General features: G+C 52.9%; 1 protein-coding gene across 2 annotated transcripts in view; it reads right to left on the bottom strand.

The window, feature by feature from the left end:
• Positions 1-8,570: 8,570 nt before the first annotated feature.
• The window catches only part of TRAM2 (translocation associated membrane protein 2), a 78,990-nt gene continuing 66,696 nt past the window's right edge, over positions 8,571-20,864 (bottom strand). For both annotated transcript variants that reach the window (XM_041756104.1, XM_041756114.1), the window contains 7 exons: positions 16,046-16,104; positions 14,841-14,925; positions 14,003-14,073; positions 11,510-11,614; positions 11,119-11,262; positions 10,110-10,273; positions 8,571-8,849 (listed from right to left, as the gene is read on the bottom strand). In XM_041756104.1, coding sequence (XP_041612038.1) covers positions 8,776-8,849; positions 10,110-10,273; positions 11,119-11,262; positions 11,510-11,614; positions 14,003-14,073; positions 14,841-14,925; positions 16,046-16,104 — 702 coding nt within the window. In that variant the 3' untranslated portion in view covers positions 8,571-8,775. The remainder of the gene's footprint in view (positions 8,850-10,109; positions 10,274-11,118; positions 11,263-11,509; positions 11,615-14,002; positions 14,074-14,840; positions 14,926-16,045; positions 16,105-20,864) is intronic.

Genomic DNA, 20,864 nt, shown 5'->3' with positions numbered 1-20,864 from the left:
TGAGACAATTCTTTATAATAAACTTCTTTCTCTACTCATATGTTCCACTGGTTCCGTTTCTCTGGAGAAAGGTATAGAATACAGGTATAGAATGATTAAGGTATAGAATGCCTAATACAGGTATAGAATGATTAAGAGCAGAAGGAAAGCTAAGAGAAGCACCATTTGGGGTGTTGGAAATAAGCACTCAGTACTGCTGTTGCTGCGAGCCGATGACCCCCGCCCCACCACCACGTGCCTGCTTACCCCAATATTGTAGGGAAATTCACGTTCTCACTAGTAGAAAATGGAAAAGAATAGGAGTGTGGTACAAATAGTAGGTTATACATTGTTTCACGAAACTTTTGTTTCAACTGAGCGTGTATTTATTGGGTCCTAATAGAAAACATATTCCTTGATGTGAATTATAGTTTAAAAATATATATAGATAGAAAAACGCTGCTTTTCAAGAACCTGGTCTTGAGATGGGAGGAAAAATAGTTATCTAATGAACTCTGCCTCAGCTTTTTAGAAGCAGGGCTGTTTCCAAGTTAAAGTCCACCACTACCCCCATCTTTATAAATGCTAGCCCAGATTCCTCCCTTCTTCCTCCCTTGGGCAGTGGTGTAAACGAGGGGCAGCTGTCCTCTCAGAGCTGGTGGGGACCTTTCCTGCCATTCTCCTTCTGCTGAGGAGCCAAACTACCTCTAGCTTATTAAAAGGACTGCAAGACGATATATGGTGACTTCTTTCCTACTCCAGGTCGGTATCTCAAGACCTCATTTTTAAATGTTACCTGCAGTCTCTTAACTATTGAAAGCCTAAGCTCTGAGTATTCAGAAGTCCATTTCAGTCTAAGGTAAAAATACTAAGCTCTATACCCTGCTTGCCCAAGCTGAGAAGCGTGTGTGTGTGTGTGTGTGTGTGTGTGTGTGTGTGTGTGTGTGTGAGACGGGGGGGGGGGGGGGGGGGGGGGGGGGGGGGGGGGAGGGGAGAGGGTGGGTGCTAGGATAGTAGGATAGGTACAGTGGGTTTGTTCTTCCTTCTGGTTTCTGTTCCTTTTGCCCCCATCTGGCTGTCCCGCTGCTTCTGGCCTTTGCAGTACCTGGGAAGGGGAGGGAAGGGGAGGGAAGGGGATACCAGAAGAGGAAGAGGGCAAAGTCTCATTTCTGTGGCAGGTGGAGCCCTAATCTGGGTCAGGGTTTTGAGCATGTCATGTGCCGAAAGGCTGGCTCTTGCTCTCTCCCAGGGCAGCTTTTGTGAGTTCTTAGGACCCTTTCCCACAGGAACCTCCCAGTGCACCATTCTCGGTACAGATGCCCAGTCCCCAGCGCACCTGGTCCAGCAGTACATTCCCTCCAGGTTCCTCCTCATCCCCTTGGAGGCCTATGCATGGGGGTCCCCGCGGGCTTACCCTTCCAGGGCCTTCACCCTGACCCAGTGTGTCCATCTAGATGGCTCAGCTCAGCTGGTCCCTCTCCTGGAGATGCACCATAGGTGGGAATCAGATACCCTAAATCTCACATGCTCTGAATTCCAGGGGACACGTGTCAAACCCAGAGTCTGTCAAAGCACCTCCCTCACTCAGCTTGTAGCCCTACAGCATCTCTACAGCCCCTTTCAAGAAACCACACCCCAGTAACTTCCCCACAGCCCTCGCAAGAGGGAAGGTCACAGAAGTTTGGATCCTCAGTCTTCCATGGACCGGCACCGACTGCAGCACATAGAGATCCCCACCGCCTTCCATCTGTCTGAGATGGAGACCTCAGGAAAAGGCCCTCCTACCACCTTTTGTGGTCCAGGCTCTGAGCCCATCTAACCTCGTCTGACAGTTCTCCCTTTGGTTCCCTGTCCCAGCCCCATGGCAGCGGGGAGCAGGATGAAAAAATGTAAGCCCCACTGTGAAGGTCAGATGTGGCCCCAGAGGCAGCATTCACACACGTCGCTGCAGCTCACGGTCTGCTCCTCGCTTCCAGCCTTAACCAAGACAGATGCTTGGGATCTGTCTGCTCTGTCTCCTGGGACAGACCACTTACCAGAAGACCAGAGCCAGCAGGTCATGCTGGGGTTGCACGCTCCCCACTCAGACCCGCTGATTTCCACACGACAGCTGAGTGGAGGAGCCACACTCGTACATCCTTCTCCTAGTGAATTCTGGTGGTGCCGCAGCCATCGGACGTCATCCAGGCGACAGTCCCACCCAGCACCCAGCTGGGGTCCTGGCTCAGGTGACAGAAGAGCGGAGCATTGGCCTGCAGCAAGCAGTATCGTAGGGAGGAGCATTGGCCCCGTGTGAGGGGTCACCAGGGAGGGGAGACAAGCGACCTCACTACTAGCGTCCGGCCCAGAGGCCAACAGTGCAGCTACCCACTCTAACCAGTGCACACTGGTTCACTTAGAGTGGCTTATGCACTTGGGGCTAGCAAAAGCTGCCCTGACGGCAAAGAGTGCTCCGAGTTAACCACTGCTCGGGCCTTGGGCCTGGACCCAACTGTCTGCCGCACCAGGAGGCATTGAAAATACCATCTAATTATGGTGTATCAGACCACAGCTATAGGCTTGGAGGGTATTTGGGACCAACAGGTGGAGAGATCTCTAAATGTTTCCAGAGAATCAAGGGTCCCTAGGGTGAGTGACTCATTAATATCCTGCTGGCACCTGAGTACATGTGTTCATAAAAAAAAAAAAATTAAATGCTTTACTTATACCATGAACTGAGCCTCACTATCCCTCAAATCTCACCACCACCACTCCCTGCAAAAACAAGCAGCAAGTACACAGCCTCCGGAACTGTGGAACACAGATGAGCAAACAGGCTCAGAAAGGTTTACTGCCCAAGGTCACCTAGCTGCTTATGGCAGAGTGACACGGAAACCCAAGTCTGCCCCAGAGCTTGGCCTCTGTGGGTGTCATTCACCTTCACCTCAGGTGAACGCATCCTGTAGAATCCTCATGCGCGGTGGGTGTAAACCACCACCTATGACTGCACTCCTCTCCTGAGATCTCTAAAGATGGCTCTGGAAAGCTCAGACTGCTGCAGGCAAGAGTAGGCCACAGAACTGACACCAGCAATCCGCGCCCCCGCCCCCCCCCCCGTCATTACTAATACTATTTGGCACCAACGCTAATATTTTACACGCATGCCTGCTTCCATCTCTAAGCCTGGGACCTCACAAGGCAGCAGGCATGAGTCTGCGGTGCTTCCCCGGGGAGCTTGTCTGCAAACCTTGTGTCAAAACTCCTTTCCACTCTTCTGCTTTATAATTACAGACTCAAAACTGCCTATCACTACCTAGCACTCGAGATAACTTTTCTCCATCCTTGATTCTAATTCCCTCATCCACATGACCAAAATGAACAAATACAGCTCAAGAAAGATCTACAAGAAAGGATTCATAGTGAAAAACAATGTAAATGAGACTAAAATTGACAATTATTTTTCAAGTGAAAGCAAATGGAAGCATCCAGATTAAAAAGCAAGAGAAGGAAATATTAACAGACAATTAGACTGATAATTCTATGCCTTTTATTCAGTTATTTCAAAAATATTTGTTGATTTTTCAAAATGTACATTTAAAAAAAATCCATACAAAACTGTAATTTGTTTTAAAACCAGACAGAAACCGTGGAAAAGGCTTTTGAAAAAAGTTCACTGAAAGTAAAAAGAACCCCCCCCCAAAAAAAACAAAACAAAACAAAACCTTTTACATGAAAGCATAAATACGGCAGGTACAAATTTTCCTTGAGTTCCTTGTTGAAATTTGGTCCATAACATGAACAGGCTAAAGTAGAAAAACAAAGAGACAACTTGTCCACATTTGCATTATGAGTTGCTCATGGCACCAGCAGCCTCAGCTCATCCTTCAGGTGTTTAATAAACAAGAAGTGAAAAATGAGGTGTGTGGTCTCATCACATAAACACTCGCGTCCGTACCCAAGGAAACGGTGGTACTTCAGGCCCAGCCAGCTCCTAGCAGGTGAACAGGGCTGCTTCTCAGAACAACCTCCTTCCTCTCCACACAAACAAGAAACTCTAGAATGCTTTTAGGCAGAATGACGGTGACATCTCAGGTGTGACAAGAGATCTTATTCCCAGACACCTATTTAATGCCCCATCGTAAGTATGGTGGGATTTTTTTTTTTTTTCCTTTTCATCAGAATTTTGTTAAACTATATGATGATGCTACAGTGTTCTAGTAGAGTGCCACAGAAACCCAGCCAGGACGAAGACAATGACAGCAACGAAGGGAAAGTGGCACCCATTTCTTCTGTAGGGGATGACGACCAGCCTCCCCCGGGGCCCTTCCCTCCCCGACCGCAGGGTGTTTGGGGACAGTGGGGCCCGTGGAAAGACCACCGGCTGGGAGAGTTATTGCACAACCCGGAGGAGCAAGGCAGGCAGCTGCTGCTAACATAGGGAACACTGAATTAGGAGCGCCAAGGAATTCTGCAACAGCCAGATGAGACCCACGGTCAGCCCAGGCTCTGTGAGCAAACACTTGTGACTGGGAAGTAAAAAGTAAACACCTTTATTGTATCAGCTGGGGGTTGAATGGGAAGAGGAGGTTATAGCCAGGCTACCTTTCTTTTTAATCCGGTGTGCTGGGGCGGGGCGGGGGGGGGGGGGCGCTGGCCCCTTGAGGCCTAGTGCTCCCCGAGGTCTCTGGGCCTCCCACCCCAGGTAGGAGGTGCGGGTGCCTGCAGCTGGGCTGTCGGGGCTTCTGCAGCCACCCATGTGGGCCAGAAAGCCGACACGAGGGAGAAACCAGGAACAAAACCTACAACATACTCTGGACCCCAACACCATGGAGGGAGGGGACCAAGACCAATGAGGCCAAACTGTCACAGTCCATGTCCCCTCTTCGAGTACATGTACCAGGGTCCAGGGTCACGTGACAAACCATGCTCGAGGCCTGGCTGTGGTAGGGGGGTGTGGGGAGGTCACCCAGCACAAGCCAAGGCTGGAAGACTGTGCAGCAAGTAAGGCACTTCTTACATAAAAAGGCTGAGGGTCTGCTCAGGAAAGGAGCCCTCAGGGGTCACCGAGCACAGGGTCAGCCCAGGACACAGAAGTCCCAATGCTTTTCTGAGGCCGCTCTACAGAGAGGGAGTGGGCCGGAGGGGAGGCAGCTGCCCTCCATGGCTGGGAACACCAGAGTGAAGGGAGGGGAGTCGGTGAAGACTTCTCCCGGGGCCAGCTGGGCCGGGGAGGGCCTCTATTGAAGTTTCACACGATCTGACAATGACCCGGGTCCCCAGTCGTGCCCACAGTTCCTACTGAGGGGCAGGGCCACGGGCGGGGGAGGCAGCAGGAGGGAATAAAGACCACTCTGTTGTCCTGCCTCCGTCAGGGAGGAACAGGGAGCCGTGACATTCGACATTTGGGAATGAAGTCCGTTCCCTTGGGTCTCTGAGGCCTGCGGCCGGGGAGGAACACTCGACCAGGAAGGCTAAAACCTGTGAAGGAAATCCAAACCAAGCCTTCCATAGCCACATGGGGCCTGGCAAGCCACTGCAAATTTTAAAAGGCATCCAGGGAACAGAATTTGCTCCTGTGGAATCTTGGGAGGGGGTATCCTCTGCCCCTACCTCTCCTTCACCACTTAGGGAAAAAGCCCAAGGGTACTGAGGAAGGAGGTCTTTAGAGGAGAACCCAGACGCGCACTCCCCCGAGAACACCCAGGCCAGGCTTCAGGGGTCTCTAGGTGCCGAGGGATTCCAGTCAAGAGAAGCACCTGCAAAGTGGCCAGAGCCACAAGGTCTATTTTGGTTTCTGAAACGTTAGTGAGCCCTGCCTTGGGAGAGAAACAGAAAAGGCTCCTGGCAACCGTTTAGGTCTGGTGGCCTCCCCCTGCCCCCAGCACACACAGGGTGAGAAAGCACTAGGATGGGGGCAGAGCAGCTCCCCTCCTGGCTCTGCTTGCACCCCTCTCCTCCAGAAACTTCTCTACCTTCAAAAAGAACACGTGTAACTTATTAATAGTGCAGTTATCAGAGCCTGATGGTAAAATAACTCTCTCACCACCGAACCCCAGCAGCAAAGGGTCCCCCAGCCCCACCACATGGCCTGCCTCTCCCACCACTGCCACCTGCTCAGCCGCCTCCGTGCCCGGGCTGGTCAGGGGAGGTCTGGGGAGAGGCGGCTGGTGCTGAGGTAGATGAGCGTCTGTTCTCCTGCTCTTGCCGAGCCCTCCTCTCAAACTTGGAGCTGGCCTGGCCTCCTGGGCACAGAACAGCGTGTTGAAGACCCACGAAGACAGCCAAGGTGGCCCAATCAGGACAAGCCAGCACAAGCAGCTCAGGACGAACTGGGGTTATTTCCGCCCCTGGCAACCTGCTCGGAGCCAGCCTGCCAAGCCCAGGCTCTGCTCTGAAACGTGGCGGGGATGCCAGTGGGGTGACAAAGCACCCTACAGTCACTCTCCTCGCCCCTGCCCTCTAATCATGCCTAAGGCCCAGCTGGTGACATGGGAGCCTTACTCATAGTCTCAGGGGTGTTGACATGGCTGGAAAAAAAAAAATCTTATGACCCCTCAGCCCAGCACACACCCGTCCTTTAAGAAACAGAGCCTATGTTGGCCCCAGCCACTTGGGGGGGTGGGGGAGGGGTGCCACCTCTGAACCACACATGCCACAGCACCAGACGCTTGCAGGAGACTTAGGAAACATGAGGCCATGTGGTCTCAAACAACAAATATTTAGTATGTCTATGGACGTGAGAAAGAGGCCGTCTGACAGCATGCCTCAAGCCGCTCTCCCCACCTCCTGGCCTGCAGCACATGTGTACCTGCCAAAGCTGAACGGGGGCTCACCTGGGGGAGTGGCCCCTGGCGGGGAGCAGCACGCTGCCGGGACGCAGCCAGGGGAGAACCGGGATGGGCGGTGTGGCCGATGGGGCAGGTGTGGAGGCTGCTGGCCTCACAGGGCAAGGTAGGGGGTGTGAACAAAACCACAGCCTGGGTGCGGATATTTGGTCAAGTGGCTAAAGGGGGTCTTGGCTCATCTGCCGGGTTGACACCAAGCCACCTGCTTGGCAGCGTTCTGCTCTATGGCCCAGAGAAGCGTCAGAGAAGATGGGAGAAATGCATCTATCCAAAAATGCCATCCTGCTTCCTAAGGCTCTTCAGAGGCCAAGGGTAGCTCTTCCCATTTCCACACCCCTATCCTGGACAGAGAGGAGGGTATACGATGGTGTTCGGGTACAAATCCTGCAGACCCTGGAAAATTAAATCTATCTCTGATACAAGCAACATGGGAAAGGGGAGTTGCCATGATGAAAAGGCCCATCTCCCCCTTTTGAGGATAATAATCCAAGGTTTAGCTTCTACTGTGATACCAGAATAGAGGACCAGCACATCAAATGACACCAACATCTCTACACCCACTGAAAACTGCTCCCCACACCTCAGCGCAGAGTTCAAGAGTTCTTAACAACTCTAAGAGCCTAAGAGCCTGACCCCTTCTAGAAGTCCTCCCCAGGCCCCATACAGACTTGGGGGCCTTGTCTTTGGGTGGAGAAGAGGGAAGGACTATGTGAGGGGCAGGGCGGGGGCCTCCCTGTGGCACCGCTGTGTCTGCTCATCTACCCTGTGGATGCATCTGAGTCAGTCCTGCTTTCGTACAGCCTAAAACGTTGCAGGTACGCTCAGCAAACATCACAGGGTGGCGACCACTTAACAGATGAGCGGGCAGGTAAGTAGCTGGGCGACCCTCCCTGCGGCACCAGGGGGGCCAGTGGGGGGACCTTGGTGTTCCTGCAGCAAGAGAGACGAAGGCAGGCTGTGAGGCCAGCCCCTCGCAGGGCCGCCTGCATGTGGGCTTCAGGACCCGCATCTCCAGACTGCTCTGTGAACTGTGGTTTAATTGGGGTTTGAATGCTGGTGAACAGTTGAAAAAGCAGCCCGGGCTGAAGAGAGGCCTAGGTCGACCACTCCATCATCTCTGCCACCGTTACCTTTCCAGAAGAGCCTGCTGCCCTGTCCACTTTGTTCTTGCTCTAGAGGGTGGGAAGGCTTGTCCTCCTTCGGCACCTCCCCAGCAGAGTGGGGGCTGACTGGCCTCCATCCAGGACTGGCCACCAGGAAGCAGTCTTGAGTCACGGGACCCAACACAGTTACCACCACCTTTCAGGAGTCACAGGTCGCCATGCCCAACAGTCAAATGCCCCGGCATTGCCAAGGGGCAGTGGCGCCACCAGGCCTCTGGACTGGAACCATACATCTGGGTTAATCAGCACCTGGAGATAATGATCCCAGAGGGCTGGTCTCTCCTCTCCTCGCCCCAACACAGGGCCCCCCAGGGGCCTGCGACCAGCCCCGGGTGGAGGCTCACTGGCACGAGGCTTCTGACTTTGACAGGTCCTGGGGACTGATGGTGGGTGTTGGATGGCTGGGATTGCAATTTGAGCTCCCTCTCATTGTAAAAATCAGACACAGAAAAATTGCACAATACGGTGAAAAGTCAGGGGAAGCAGCCATGAAGGAAGAGAAAGAGGAGGCAAGCAGAGAGACAACGAGAACCTGGGCTTCTAGAAACCCAACACAGCACAGAGGTGAGGACATGAGGTGGCTTGAGGGAGAGAAAGAAGAAGAGTTTTGGTTTTATTGAGAATGGTTTATGGAAGAGGAAGGAGAGAAAACCAAGAAAGAAGAAAGAAGAAAAGCCCCGTTCGAAGACAGGTTCCTGCTGCTTGAGACGCAGCATCAGGAGCAGGCGGGGGGAGGCAGTGGCGGGGGCCGGGCTCCCCACCTTCCTGCTGGGCGCCCACGACAGGATCCCTGTTCCGGCACTTTGGCCTCAAGGAGACTTGAGTTTCTTAGTCCGTGGGGAGGTCCCATTCTCCGCTTTCACCACTCCGTTTTCATGGTAACCTAGGAAGTGAAGGGGACAGACAGACGTGGTGTTTCCCCCGGGCTCCGCGCACACGGAGAGGGGCCTGGGGGCGGGGGCAGCACACACGGGACAGGTCAGGAGGTGTCTGAGGTGGCTCCCCCCGAAAAGAGAAACCAGCACACGGTTCCTGGGGGGTCCTGCTTCCCACGGGGTGACTCTGCCAGAGGTGGGTGGTCTCTGTCCTTTAGTGGAAGTGGGCAGAGGTGACATTCAGTGGTGACCCAGGAACAGGCTTGGGGCCTGTCCGCTTGCCCGCCCCAGCCTCAGGCTGGGCCAGATCTGAGGTGGAATCCCACAGATGCCACCAGTGGCCTCTATTTCTCTCGGCGCCCCACAGGGCACCAGCCACTTTGGCAACCACTCCCGGGGAGGAGAGAACAGAGAGGAGGAAGCAGAGGCTGCAGGGACAGGTATTACTCAGAGGCCCAGTACTCCTCTGGCAGAAAAAACTGTGCTGTCATTCTATTGTTGTCGAAAACCCCTCCCTGTGCTTGCTCAAAGTCATTCGGGCTGCAGCCTCGCGCCCCACATCCACTCCTAGCCAGGCCTGACGCATCACACCCAGCCGTGCACGTGTCTGCTTCAAACACACAGGAGCTCTTGCCAAGCAGGCCACACCTGGAGCAGGGCAGGTGAGTCAGAGAACAGAGCCTGGTGCAGACAGGCCCCCAGGCTGGACAGAAAGGGCCAGGCTGGCAGTGGCCTGGGACCTGGGACCTGGGACAGGTGGTTACTGGTGTGTGGCCGGGGCCAAAGGAGAAGTGGGTGTCCCACCCCTGCTGCCCACCCAACACTGTGTCACCTTGAGTCATTCGTGGAGACAGAGGAGGAGCCAGCGGCCTGGGAGGCAGGCGCAGGCCGAGATGAAGAGCAAGAGGGCAGGCGAGGACAGAGCCGCTGTGCCGTGCAGAGAACAGGCGACAGATCTTGGCTGGTGTTCAGAAGCCACTTCGAGGACACGCTTCCCGCCAGAGCTCCCCGCCCAGCTGCTGCCCTGCCCCACCGTGGCCAGGAGGGCTCCCTGCCTAGTCAGGGCCAGCCTCACCCACAACGGGGCCCTGGCCCATGCCCAGCCACGTGCCAGTCAGGCCCTGGCAGGAGCCAAAGAGCCTGGGCCCCGGGAAGGACAGACGAGCGGCAGGACTGGTCTGGGGAGAGCCTGAGGTGCCAGGTCTGGGCTCCTCCCCATCCATCCCAGACAGACTTTGCTGCTACCTGCCCGTGGGCCTGGCACTCACCAGATTCCCTCTTGATGAGCCTGGCTGGCAGTCTGGGGGCAGCTGGGACTCTCCGCTTGGCGCTCTGCTCATTCCAGTATTCCCGCCAATGCCGCAGCTGGGAGTGGATGAAGCGCCACATGAGCCAGGCCTGGGCGGCACACACCAGCAGTAGCACGCAGAGCCTGCGGGGGGACACAGTGGCCCCGGGAGCCGAAGGGGAGAGACATCAGGCAGGAACCCTGCAGCTCCCGTGGCCATCACCCTGGGCAGCAGCATGCCCCTATCCAACCACCAGTACCAGGGAGAGTGGTTCAGAGCCAGCCTCAGCTCTGGCACACCTTGGGACTGGTGACAAATTGGGGGGCGGGGAGGCATAGAGACTACGGAGGAGGAGGTGACAGACGCACGTCCAGCTCCATAGACACACTGCTCCCTGGCCTCTTTCATACCGGTAGCATAGAAGAGGACTCATTTAAGCTCCATATCTATATAGTGAAAGAATTCAGATGAACTGAATTAGGATACAGCAGAATGATTCTAGAGGAGCAGCTTCCCATCTAATATGCCACTTAAAAGCTGAGCAACACGGGACAAATCACAGGCCCAAGGCTGGTATGGAAACACAATGGCTTCCTCCCTGCCACTGTGGAAGGCCACCGGCCCAGTGCTGAGCACATCACTGTGAAGAGTCCCCAGCATGGTTGTCACGATCTATTGGGAGCTAGACGTGATCCTGATGGTGCCCCAGGAGGTGCTGGACAAGGGTGAGGGGACTCCCCCGGGGGGACCCTGACTGCAGTCCCCCCCAGGCCCGGCCCGGCAGTGGAGATGGTTTTGCTGGAAGCAGAAGGCTGGTATTCCTTCTCCCCTCAGGCCTGCTGGCTAGAGATCTCCAGCTAAACATCCGTGTGTGGGAGACTCGGGGGTCTGTTGCCCCTTGTCTTTCCAAAGCTGTGCCGAGTTCAGGAGGCTTCTGGCAGTGCTCGGGGGCCTTGATTTACCTCCCTGGGGCTTGTTCCCAGCTCACCTGCAAAGTAAGGTGTTGAAGTTCCCTTTCTCGGGGTCAAAGGCCTGGTTCTCCATACGAGCAAGTCCAAAGCCAATGGCCAACACGGCGAGTGTGAGGATGAAGAGGCGCGTGATTCCAAATACAGCAGCCCAGGCATTAAACCTGCTCGTGGAGGTAGAAAAGGGACTGTCAGCCTTTAGGGCCCGGGAGGGAAATGTCACCCACTTCTCCAGAAGCAACTCTAAGTGGAAAGATCATGCAAGGGTAGCTGAGTAGGATGTCTCAGGATCTTACTCTTGGGGTGCCGCCTACAGGTAAGGGGCAGTTTATACCCAGGGCAGGACCCTCCCATCAGCCAGGCCTCGCCCATGGCACCTCCGAGCAGGCACGCCTGCCTCACACCACTTACAGCTTCTCGTTGTTCTCGTCTGCAAAGTAGAAGAGTCGAGCCATGTGGAAGAGGAACTCGGTGGAGTACTGCAGCAGCAGCAAGATGAGGCCCAGGCGGCTCAGGCTGGGAGAAACAGACAGGCCTCACAGTCCCCCCAGGATGCCGCAGAGAGCAGGGGCCAGGCCATGGCCCAGCACCCTGGGTTCCATGCTTCCCACGCCTGCTTTCCCCAGCTGGCCCTCCTCATCCTGTAGGATCCAGTTCTGCTGTCTGACCTTTAAGATAATACCGAATCCCCTGGCCATCCACCTGCCCTGTCTGGGTCAGGAGCCCCTCCCTGCCCCCACAGTGAACCTAGCTTAGGCTCTCACGGCACCTGTCACCTTGCATGCACCCTGCCCCAGGACCAAGCACATAAAAGGTGCTCAGAACAAGTGGCTGAATTTTGCATGTAGAAATACAAGGCATTCCTACTGTGTGGCTGTTCATTATCCAAGTCTTCATGGCTAAGAGGTACACGAAGAAGCAAGACTCGACATAACGCAAAAATATGTGCTAATGAACCAACCTCTTAAAAAATGAGCACCGCCCACTCAGACATTCCCCCTCTGCTCAATTCCTGGCACGGTGTTGTTACTTTCTTAGGCAGCTGGCTACCGACAGTCAACTGTAGTTCAAAGAAATGCAGAAAGACTGCAAAGTCCAATTGCAGATCCTGCTGAACATGCAGGGGCTTCAGGAAGTAAGATAATGTGGGAGCGCTCTGACAGGCAGCGCTAACTACGGCTTCCGCCAATTCCACCCAACAAGACCAAGGCAGGGCAAGGCTGACTGGGAGGGTGGCTAGATCCTGAGGATGGTGGAAAGAAGGATGTGAAAAGTGGCCAATGTCTTCACATGACCTGGAAAGTCCAACATGGTCTTGCCTATGACCTTACCTCAAACCTGAGTCACCTCTCAAGAGTTCCCTCCCCATGACAAAGGTGCCAAGGAGACAAGTCAATCTCGTGCATTACCCAGCTCTATTATTCTCATCGCACTTTCCAACATAGGAAACTGTTTTCTTTCCTTTCAGCATGGAGTCCAATGTGGGGCTTGATTTCACGACCCTGAGCTCATGACCTAAGCTGAAATTGAGAACTGGACACTCAACCAACTGAGCCACCCAGGTGCTCAGAAACTCAATTTTCTTAATGGCCTACCACCTGCTGGAACGGACACCCCAGGAGAGCAAGACCTTGGACTGCGTTCACCCAGATGTGATAGCAGCTCCTAAAGCAGCACCTGGCCCAGGGGAGGAGCTCGGATATGTTGAGTGAGGGAAGGCCTCTAAAAGTTAAGCTCTTCACCAAATCAAGGCCCTGCATCAGTCAAAGATCGGTCTTCCCTGGGAAATCGTGTAGTTAAGGGGTTCTCCTTTCCCCACATTCACTTCTGCAAACCAGAACAAGGATGGAAGAGAAGAAAGGTCATGGTTCCTACGTGAGCACAGAGGCGGCTGTGCCAGCATCTCTGGGGAATGGAATGGGCCTCATTTTGGAGGATCTGCTGCTCTCTGCCCTCTTGGTTCTATTCTGATTCCAAAACAAGGATCACAGGACTCTGCCCAAACAGGGTCAAATGCCTATCCATCTCCTTCCCTAGGACACGTCAGATGTGGAAAAAAACAGACTTTACTTTGGGAGGAAGAGTGATGATACAGTAGGGACCTGATAGCAGGCAGCTTTCTCCAAGGTCCTGCCTGCACAGCCTCACCTGTGTCCTTGCCACACGCTGCTGGGCATAGCACAAGAGCAGAACTGGTCCCCCCATATAGCCTTTGCGCCCCCAAAGGCCCAACCAGGAGCTGACGCCGTTTCAGCCTCCAGAGACAAGAGAGCAGATTCAAGAGCTGCCTTCCTCTTAACTCCATCACCCCAGGTCGGCCATCCTCACAGGACACCAGCTGTGAGGACCTTGGGGACGATGGACCCGAGGACCTCCAGGGAGCCTCGCAGAAAGTTATACAACCCTCAAAATGTTGGCCCAGAGAAAGTGCAGAGTGTTCTCCTATCCCACATGGATAAAGCTTAAGAAAATTCCAAGTTACCAACGACATATCCTACTCATCAATAGTATTCTTTTTTAAGCGACATTTAAGGCCAAACACTACAGCAGCTCCTTCAACTTTAAAGCGTTGGTTCAAGTGCCAACGTCCCTCGAAGCCTTCCCTGGCTCCACATCAGGATGAGTTAGTCACGCTTCTGGGTTCCCATGGCAGAGGATACATACTGTAGCATGGCACCTGTCCCACTAAGCAGTCCTCACCTGTGCCTATAGCAGTCTCTCCTGCTGGGCTAGGCATGAAGCACTAAAGATACAGGAATCACCACCTGTGCATTCCCAGGTCTTAGCATAGTGCTTGGCAAACAGAAGGGGTCTAATAAATGCCTCCTAATTGAGCGCATGTGTGGAGAGACACACGGACATAAAAGGGCATGGAAATGTGACCAGCTCCGTGGTCATACTCACTTTAAGAGGTATGCTCCAGCTATGTGGACCAGGTACAGACAAATGTATTGGAGCTGGCGGGGAATTTCCTCCTGCAAACAAGAGAAGCAGACGGTGAATGTGCTCATTCCCTAACTGAAGATGCAGGAATGGAGGGGAGGTCCAGGGAGACGAGGGGGGCCCGGGCAGGGCTGCTCTGACATAGCCAGTCCTAGATCATGCCAGAGGCCCATGTGCCAGGCTGCTGGAAAGTGAGAGGGTAAGGCACCAGCTTCAGGTCCATGGGGTTGGATGGGGTTGAGAAAGCAGAGACAGGGACTAGGGAACAGGGCTCTTGGAAGTAATTCAGAAGGAGGCTATTTAAAAAATAAATAAGGGCAGCCCAGATGGCTCAGCGGTTTAGCACCGCCTTCGGCCCAGGGCCTGATCCTGGAGACCCGGGATCGAGTCCCATGTCGGGCTCCCTGCAAGGAGCCTGCTTCTCCCTCTGCCTGTGTCTCTGCGCCTCTCTCTCTGTCTCTCATAAATAAATAAAACCTTTAAAATAAATAAATAAATAAATAATAAATAAATAAATAAATAAAGACTGAGAAAGGCAAAAAACCTCTGCTCTGCTATCCAGAAGACAAGAGGCAGACCTCTTTAAAGAGAGGTGTCCAGTGTGGGAGGCAGGAGAGGCAGTGGTGGCCTGTTCTCAGGGAGGGTTTGCTGGCTCAGCGCTTTGCACAACCCGCTGACAGGCCTCGGGTTACCACCCAGCTCCCTGCTCCTAGAGGAAGGCTCCACAGCTTAGCACTGGGAATAGCATGGGGCCGGGGGGAGGGGAGGTCACAGGGCTTCCTGGATGGGGAATACTCACCTTCCGTACCTTCTGGAAGTACAGCTCAGGAAGTGCGTGCAGCCAGTATGCCAGCTGACACAGGTAGAAAAACTTCACCTGGAAGCTGGAGACAAGGGAGGGATGAGTGAACTCCCTGCAGGTACTCCCTATGCATGGGGGAGGGGCGGGGGGAGCACTGTGGGAAGAGCCAGTCCAGGAGCCAGAGGGAGGCCCTGAGCTGAGGGAACCCCGCTCCACAGATGAGAACATTTCAGGGGACACAGAGTCCATGGAGGGTAACAAAAATGGTGAGAATACCCTGGCTCGGAGAAGGGAAGGTGGAGCATGGACAATGAGGATGGAGCGTCAATATACTGATGAGTGAACAGAGCCAAGAAGCAAAGGCGGCCTCTCACTCAGCTTGAAGCCCTTTGGTGCTGGTGTTCTCAAGGGTCTTGGGAAAGGCAGGGAGGGTCTCCTGTGGGAGGCTGAGCCTCCTGGTGTCTGGGCAGCATGGGGCAGGAAAGGAAGGAGGTGCTGCCTCTGAAGGGGCACCAGCCATGCCAGGCTGGGAGGAAGACGTGCTGTGAAGGTGTGTGAGTCATCAAGGAGGTACAAGGCCCAGAGAACTTTACAGAGATGCTCTGCTTCCATTCTCCATCTCCGATGGTGGAGGGGCCTGCTATGGACCAAATGCATGTGTCTCCTCCAAATTCACACTGAAACTCAATCCTAACATGATGGTATTTGGATGTGGGACCTTTGGGAGGTGATTTAGTCATGAAGGCCAGGAGCTCATCAGTAAGATTCATGCCCTTGGAAAAGAGACCCCAGAGAGCTCCTTCTCCACGTGAGGACTCTGTGAACTGGGAAGCAGACATTCAGTGGACACCAAATCTGCCAATGCCCTGATCTTGGGTTTTTCAGGCTCTAGAACTATGAGCAATACATTTCTGTTGTATCATTTATAAATCGTCCAGCCTATGGTGTTTTGCTACAGCAGGCCAAGCCAAGATGTTATCTCTGTGATAGAGGCTAGCCCAAGAGACATTCCATTTTGAGATTCTCCAGTCAAGTGGCTCCCAGACAAGACTGCCTTCTATAATCCTTCGCCCTAAAATAAGCTCAGGGTATGAGCTGATCCTCATGCCAGCTGGCCCATGGTTTTCTGGCCACATGTTGGGATGAGGAAGCCAGTGGACCAGCTTCCTTCTCCCTGGAGACTGAGTCATGAGAATACTCACGGGAGGTACACGTGTGGGTAGTCTTCCCAGAGACTTCTTGGGTTTGTTAAATATCCTTCCTGTAGTGGGCAAGGAGAGACAGCATTTAGACATGTGGATATGAGACTGCTGGGCCAGGGGTCAGGGGCTCACCCAATTCCAAGCTGCCAGAAAGAGGATAGGATAGGAATCACAAAAAGGAAGGATCTGTCTGCATGGGAGCCACCCGGCCCTCAGCCAGCTTCTTTATTGTGAAAAAGCCATAATATAAGAGGAAGAGCCCTAGTCTGAGGCCTGAAGACCTGTGTCTGGATGTGGGTTCATCACTCACTGGCTGTACCCTCTGGGAAACTTAGTCTCCCTAAGCTTCAGTTGGCTCATCTGAAAATGAGGATAAAAATACCCTCGCAGGGTTATTGTTAGAAATAAATGTGATAGCTTATGTTTATGCATCTAGCATTATGCCTGGCATGCAGGCAGGCACTCAGGAAATGCCTGTAGAATGAATAAGCAAGTAGACTCTAGAATCACCATCCACTGGAAAAGCAAAAAGCCTAGTTTGGCTTTTTACATCACTATGAATAAGAAGAACACAGGACTGCACAGGCCTCCCTAGGAGGCCTCATCCCATGGGCCTCATTAGGTGTAACACCTACCACACTTTGTCACTTTCAAGAGATGTCTCCATTACTCAACAAGTGCCTTCATGCCAGGGTCTTATGCCCTTCTTTATACCTTCAGCACCTAGCCTGGGGCCTCTTATGGAGTAGGGGAGGTAACCTGAAAAACCCTCCCTTAGCAAAACATCTAGAAATGCTGGATGAAATCTAACAAGTATCTTTTAAATGCAACGGGTTTTTGCATGCAAAGGGATCTCAAAGGGATAGAAGGCTAAAAGCCAGAGCAGTAAGGGGAGGCTGGGACAACACAGAAGCCACTAGTCTGAACACTAGGGTGTTCATGCCCATGTGGGAACAGAAGATGGAGCCCTTAGAGGTGGAACCTGAGACGCTTGTATAAAATCAGGACCCCTGAAAGGCTATAAACTTCAAAAGAAGGTTAGACTAGAGTTTGCATTAGTTTGGGATAGACTAGAGAAAGGGTAGACTTTAGTCTGACAACCAAAAAAGGGAGTTAAGCTTTCTGTTCATCCTGGGCTTAGGATTAAAAGCAAAATATATCATCCCTTGAAAATCCGTAACCCCAGGTTTACTTTCACATAGGTTTAGAGTTCAAATTTATACAACTTGTATGGTTCGAGCACCACCAAGCTAAGAAATTAGTATTAATAATACTGTGGGCCAGTGATACCACTGGGGCATACTCTCATCCAAAGATGCACAAGATTCTCATGCATAAAACCTTGCTGAGGATGAGTTTATGATCCAAAATTACAAAACGTAACAGGAAAAACTCTTCCACAAGCAAGAGTTGGCTGACATTACAAGAACCCAATAAAAACTTGTTGGTTGAATGAATGAATCAATGATGAGTGCTTCAGGCAATTTCTCTCTTCTAAGGGAAGAGCAGGGCTCGATTTGTCCCTGAGAGGTTAGGACAGTATGACTCCATTTCAGAAACAGGGAAATGAAGGAAAAGACAGAAAGTAGCTCCTGAAATGAGATGCTTTTTCAGCAACATAGGTTGAAATCTGAGCTGGGCCACCAGCCTCAATTGAGGACAGTAACGTCAAGCCAGGTTCCTCAAGAAGTCAGCCACTGAGCTGGTGGCTTTGATGAGGAGATAGACACAAACATCACACCCTGGGACTAAGGTCAGGGGGTCAGCAGTGCTCTGGAGAAGGAGGAAGCCAGCATGGGTCTCAGGGAGAACACTGATTTACAGCCTAATAGATCCTCAGCTGGATTTCCAAGTGAAGGCTGATCCTCCCACCCACGAGTCACTAAATGCCTTGGACGTTTCGGGTATGGTCCCTGGCCCCCAGCCCACAACCTGGGGCCCCATTAGTGCTGTGACCAAACTGACAGGCCCAGTCAGTCACATGTCCTCCCAATGTGGTCATGGTGGCTTAGATCACCCTAGCCTCTCGTGGCCTCGGTCCCAGTCCTTTCTCTCTACCACTGCCTTCTTCCCTTGGTCACACAGAGGCTGAGGCACTGAGGGAAGGCTCTGGGGCCTCTGGAGGATGACAGGAGGGCTTTCCTACACTCCAGCTATCGGGCTCTGCTTGCCCTCTCTGCTGCTCACAAGGATCGGGGTACACCGCAGTGTACACAGTCTTCCATTCTCTACCTCATTTCAGGGACATCTCCGGGGGGAACATCCCTTCTTAGAGGAAGCAGTGATGTACGTAAGGAGGCAAATGGTACATCCGAGACTCAGGTGGGAGTGAAATTTCTGCCCAAAAAGAGACTGGCCAACATAAGCAGCACTGAGAGAAATGTAAAGCCCAGATGATCTTGTGATTTTAAACAGGAAGCCTCCTCGGCTTGGCCTCTTTCCTCAGGGGACAAGGAGGTCAGAACTTTGAAGCCAACAAGCAAAGAAACTCCCCAGAAAAATGCGGCCTGCTTGTGACTGTCCAGTCCACGGGGACTGCAGGGAGGAGGGCGGGAAAGGCAGAGGAAGGTGACTCATTGCTCTGAGAACAGCCTTTTCCAGACCTCGGGCCAGGCAGCTGCCTGAGGGCGGCCAGGGGTTGGGGTGCCCTCTGAGCTCCAGCAGGCCGAGTACCTCAGGTCCCAGGGGGCAGAGCACGGCAACCATGCCTGAATCTGGGTCCCCGACAGGCACTGGCAGAGGGGCTGGGGGAACTCCTGAAATCCTTCGTTATCTCTTTAGCTCCTAAGAACTAAGGGGAGGACTGAGCAAACTGGAACAATCTCTCCCTTTGCCCCAGCAGCCTTCCTCTTTGGTGAACGGGCAAACAGAACTACAGAAACAGCAGAATCCAGTCATAACACAGCCAGTTGCTACCTAGACTCAGACATACCAACATCATTTGTCCTTCAGGAACAATCATTTACTCAAGCTCTGCTCTAAGTGGCCAAGCTGTTAATAGAAATCAGTCCAGCCTGAAAGGCGTTCCCTCTACCAGGCTCTCATGGAGCACCAGACTCCAGGTGTTTGTTTTTTAAGATTTTATTTATTTATTCATGGGAGACACACAGAGTGAGGCAGAGACACAGGCAGAGGGAGAAGCTGGCTCCCCATGAGGAGCCCGATGTGGGACTCGATCCCAGGACCCCGGGATCATGACCTGAGCCAAAGGCAGACGCTCAACCACTGAGCCACTCAGGTACCCCCAGACTCCAGGTTTTAAAATACAAAGTGAGACATCCTAAGGAAATCAGGCAGGGAAACCCAATGCTTGCCCACCCTGCTTCCCCCAGTAGAGTGCTGACGTTTTATTTTGTCTTCTGAACAATCAATAGGAGTTCAAAGGTAGATTAAAAGTAGGTTGGCATACTCATACGTTATTGGTTGGTCTGGCCATACTCTCATCACTCTGCTTGTATAAATGTAGAGAGAAAGGTCTGAATCAAATACCACCCTCCCAAAACCCAGTTATTTCTAGGGGGGGATCTGGGGCAAATTTTTATTTTAAAAACAAAACAAAACAAAACAAAAAAAACCTGGGGGCACTTGGGTGGCTCAGTCAGATAAGTAGCTACCTTCAGTTCAGGTCATGATCTCAGGGTCCTGGGATGGAGCACAGAATAGGGCTCCGTGCTTGTTGCAGAGTCTGCTTGTCCCTCTCCCTCTGCTCCTCATTCTCTTTCTCTCTCAAGTGAATAAAAAATCTTAAAAAAAAAAAAAAACTTTGTGTATTGCTCACTTTTTATAGATGATCATCTAGAAGTTTATAAAAACAAGCGACTCATAATTTTAATAACCGTTAAGGGTCAGAGCAAGAAGATGCACCTGCAAGTTTATGCCTTCATTCTCATAAGGGCTACTTAGGGAGCACTTAGTACCTGCCAGGCTCTGCACCAGACACTGCAGTGAGCACGGACTGTTCACAAGCTGCGTGGGATCTAGTGAAGCGGACAGCAGAGAACACACACATGAACAAGCCATGGCTGTAGGGCACCCAGTAGGAACTGGGGTGGGGAGGGTTCCCCGAGGAGGGGGACATTTAGGTGGAGACCTGGATGGGAGGAGCCAGCCACGGGATTCAGGGGAATCGAGCGTCTGAGCAGAGGAAATGCCCAAGCAGAGCCCGAGAGCCAGGAGAGGTAAGAGGAGGAGAACCCGGGTCACAGGAGTGAGGAAGGAAAGGATTTCACTGAAAGTAGGATAGGGGCTTTTACAGAAGGGTGCAGGATTTCATTGATGTCCTAAAAACACCTGTCTGGCTGAGTGGGAAATGGACTTGGGTGGTGAGCTACAGGAACAGAAACAGCCTCCTTCTAGAAGGATGATGGTCAGGGGTCCAGGCAAGAGATGATGGCAGCTTGGACTGCAGGCTGGGATTTCCCAACGCCAGCACTACCAATGCCTGGGGCCGGATAATTCCTGGTTGTGGGGACCATTCTGCTCATGGCAGGCTCTCAGCAGCATCCCTGGCTTCCCCGAGCCCGATGCTGGGAGTGCTGCCAGTGTCCCTGGGGGCCCAAATGTCCCCTGCGGAGAACTGCGGGCTGAGGCAACAGTGGGGGAGAAAGCAGTGCAGAACCCCCCACCCCATGGGCTCTGCAGGGGGTGGGGGGTGGGTAGGACCCACTGATGGACTGAATGCGGATGGTGAAAGAAAGAGAAGAATCCCAAAAGATTTCATCCTAACAGCAAAATAGCATTTTAAAAAAATACTAGGTATTTTTCACTCCTTTTACATAACTACCTTCTCCTCTTCTTTAATCACCTTCATTCCCCACGG

This window comes from Vulpes lagopus, chromosome 1 (assembly GCF_018345385.1).
Source record: "Vulpes lagopus strain Blue_001 chromosome 1, ASM1834538v1, whole genome shotgun sequence".
NCBI classification, from domain to species: domain Eukaryota; kingdom Metazoa; phylum Chordata; class Mammalia; order Carnivora; family Canidae; genus Vulpes; species Vulpes lagopus.
This window is presented reverse-complemented; position numbering and strand designations above follow the sequence as displayed.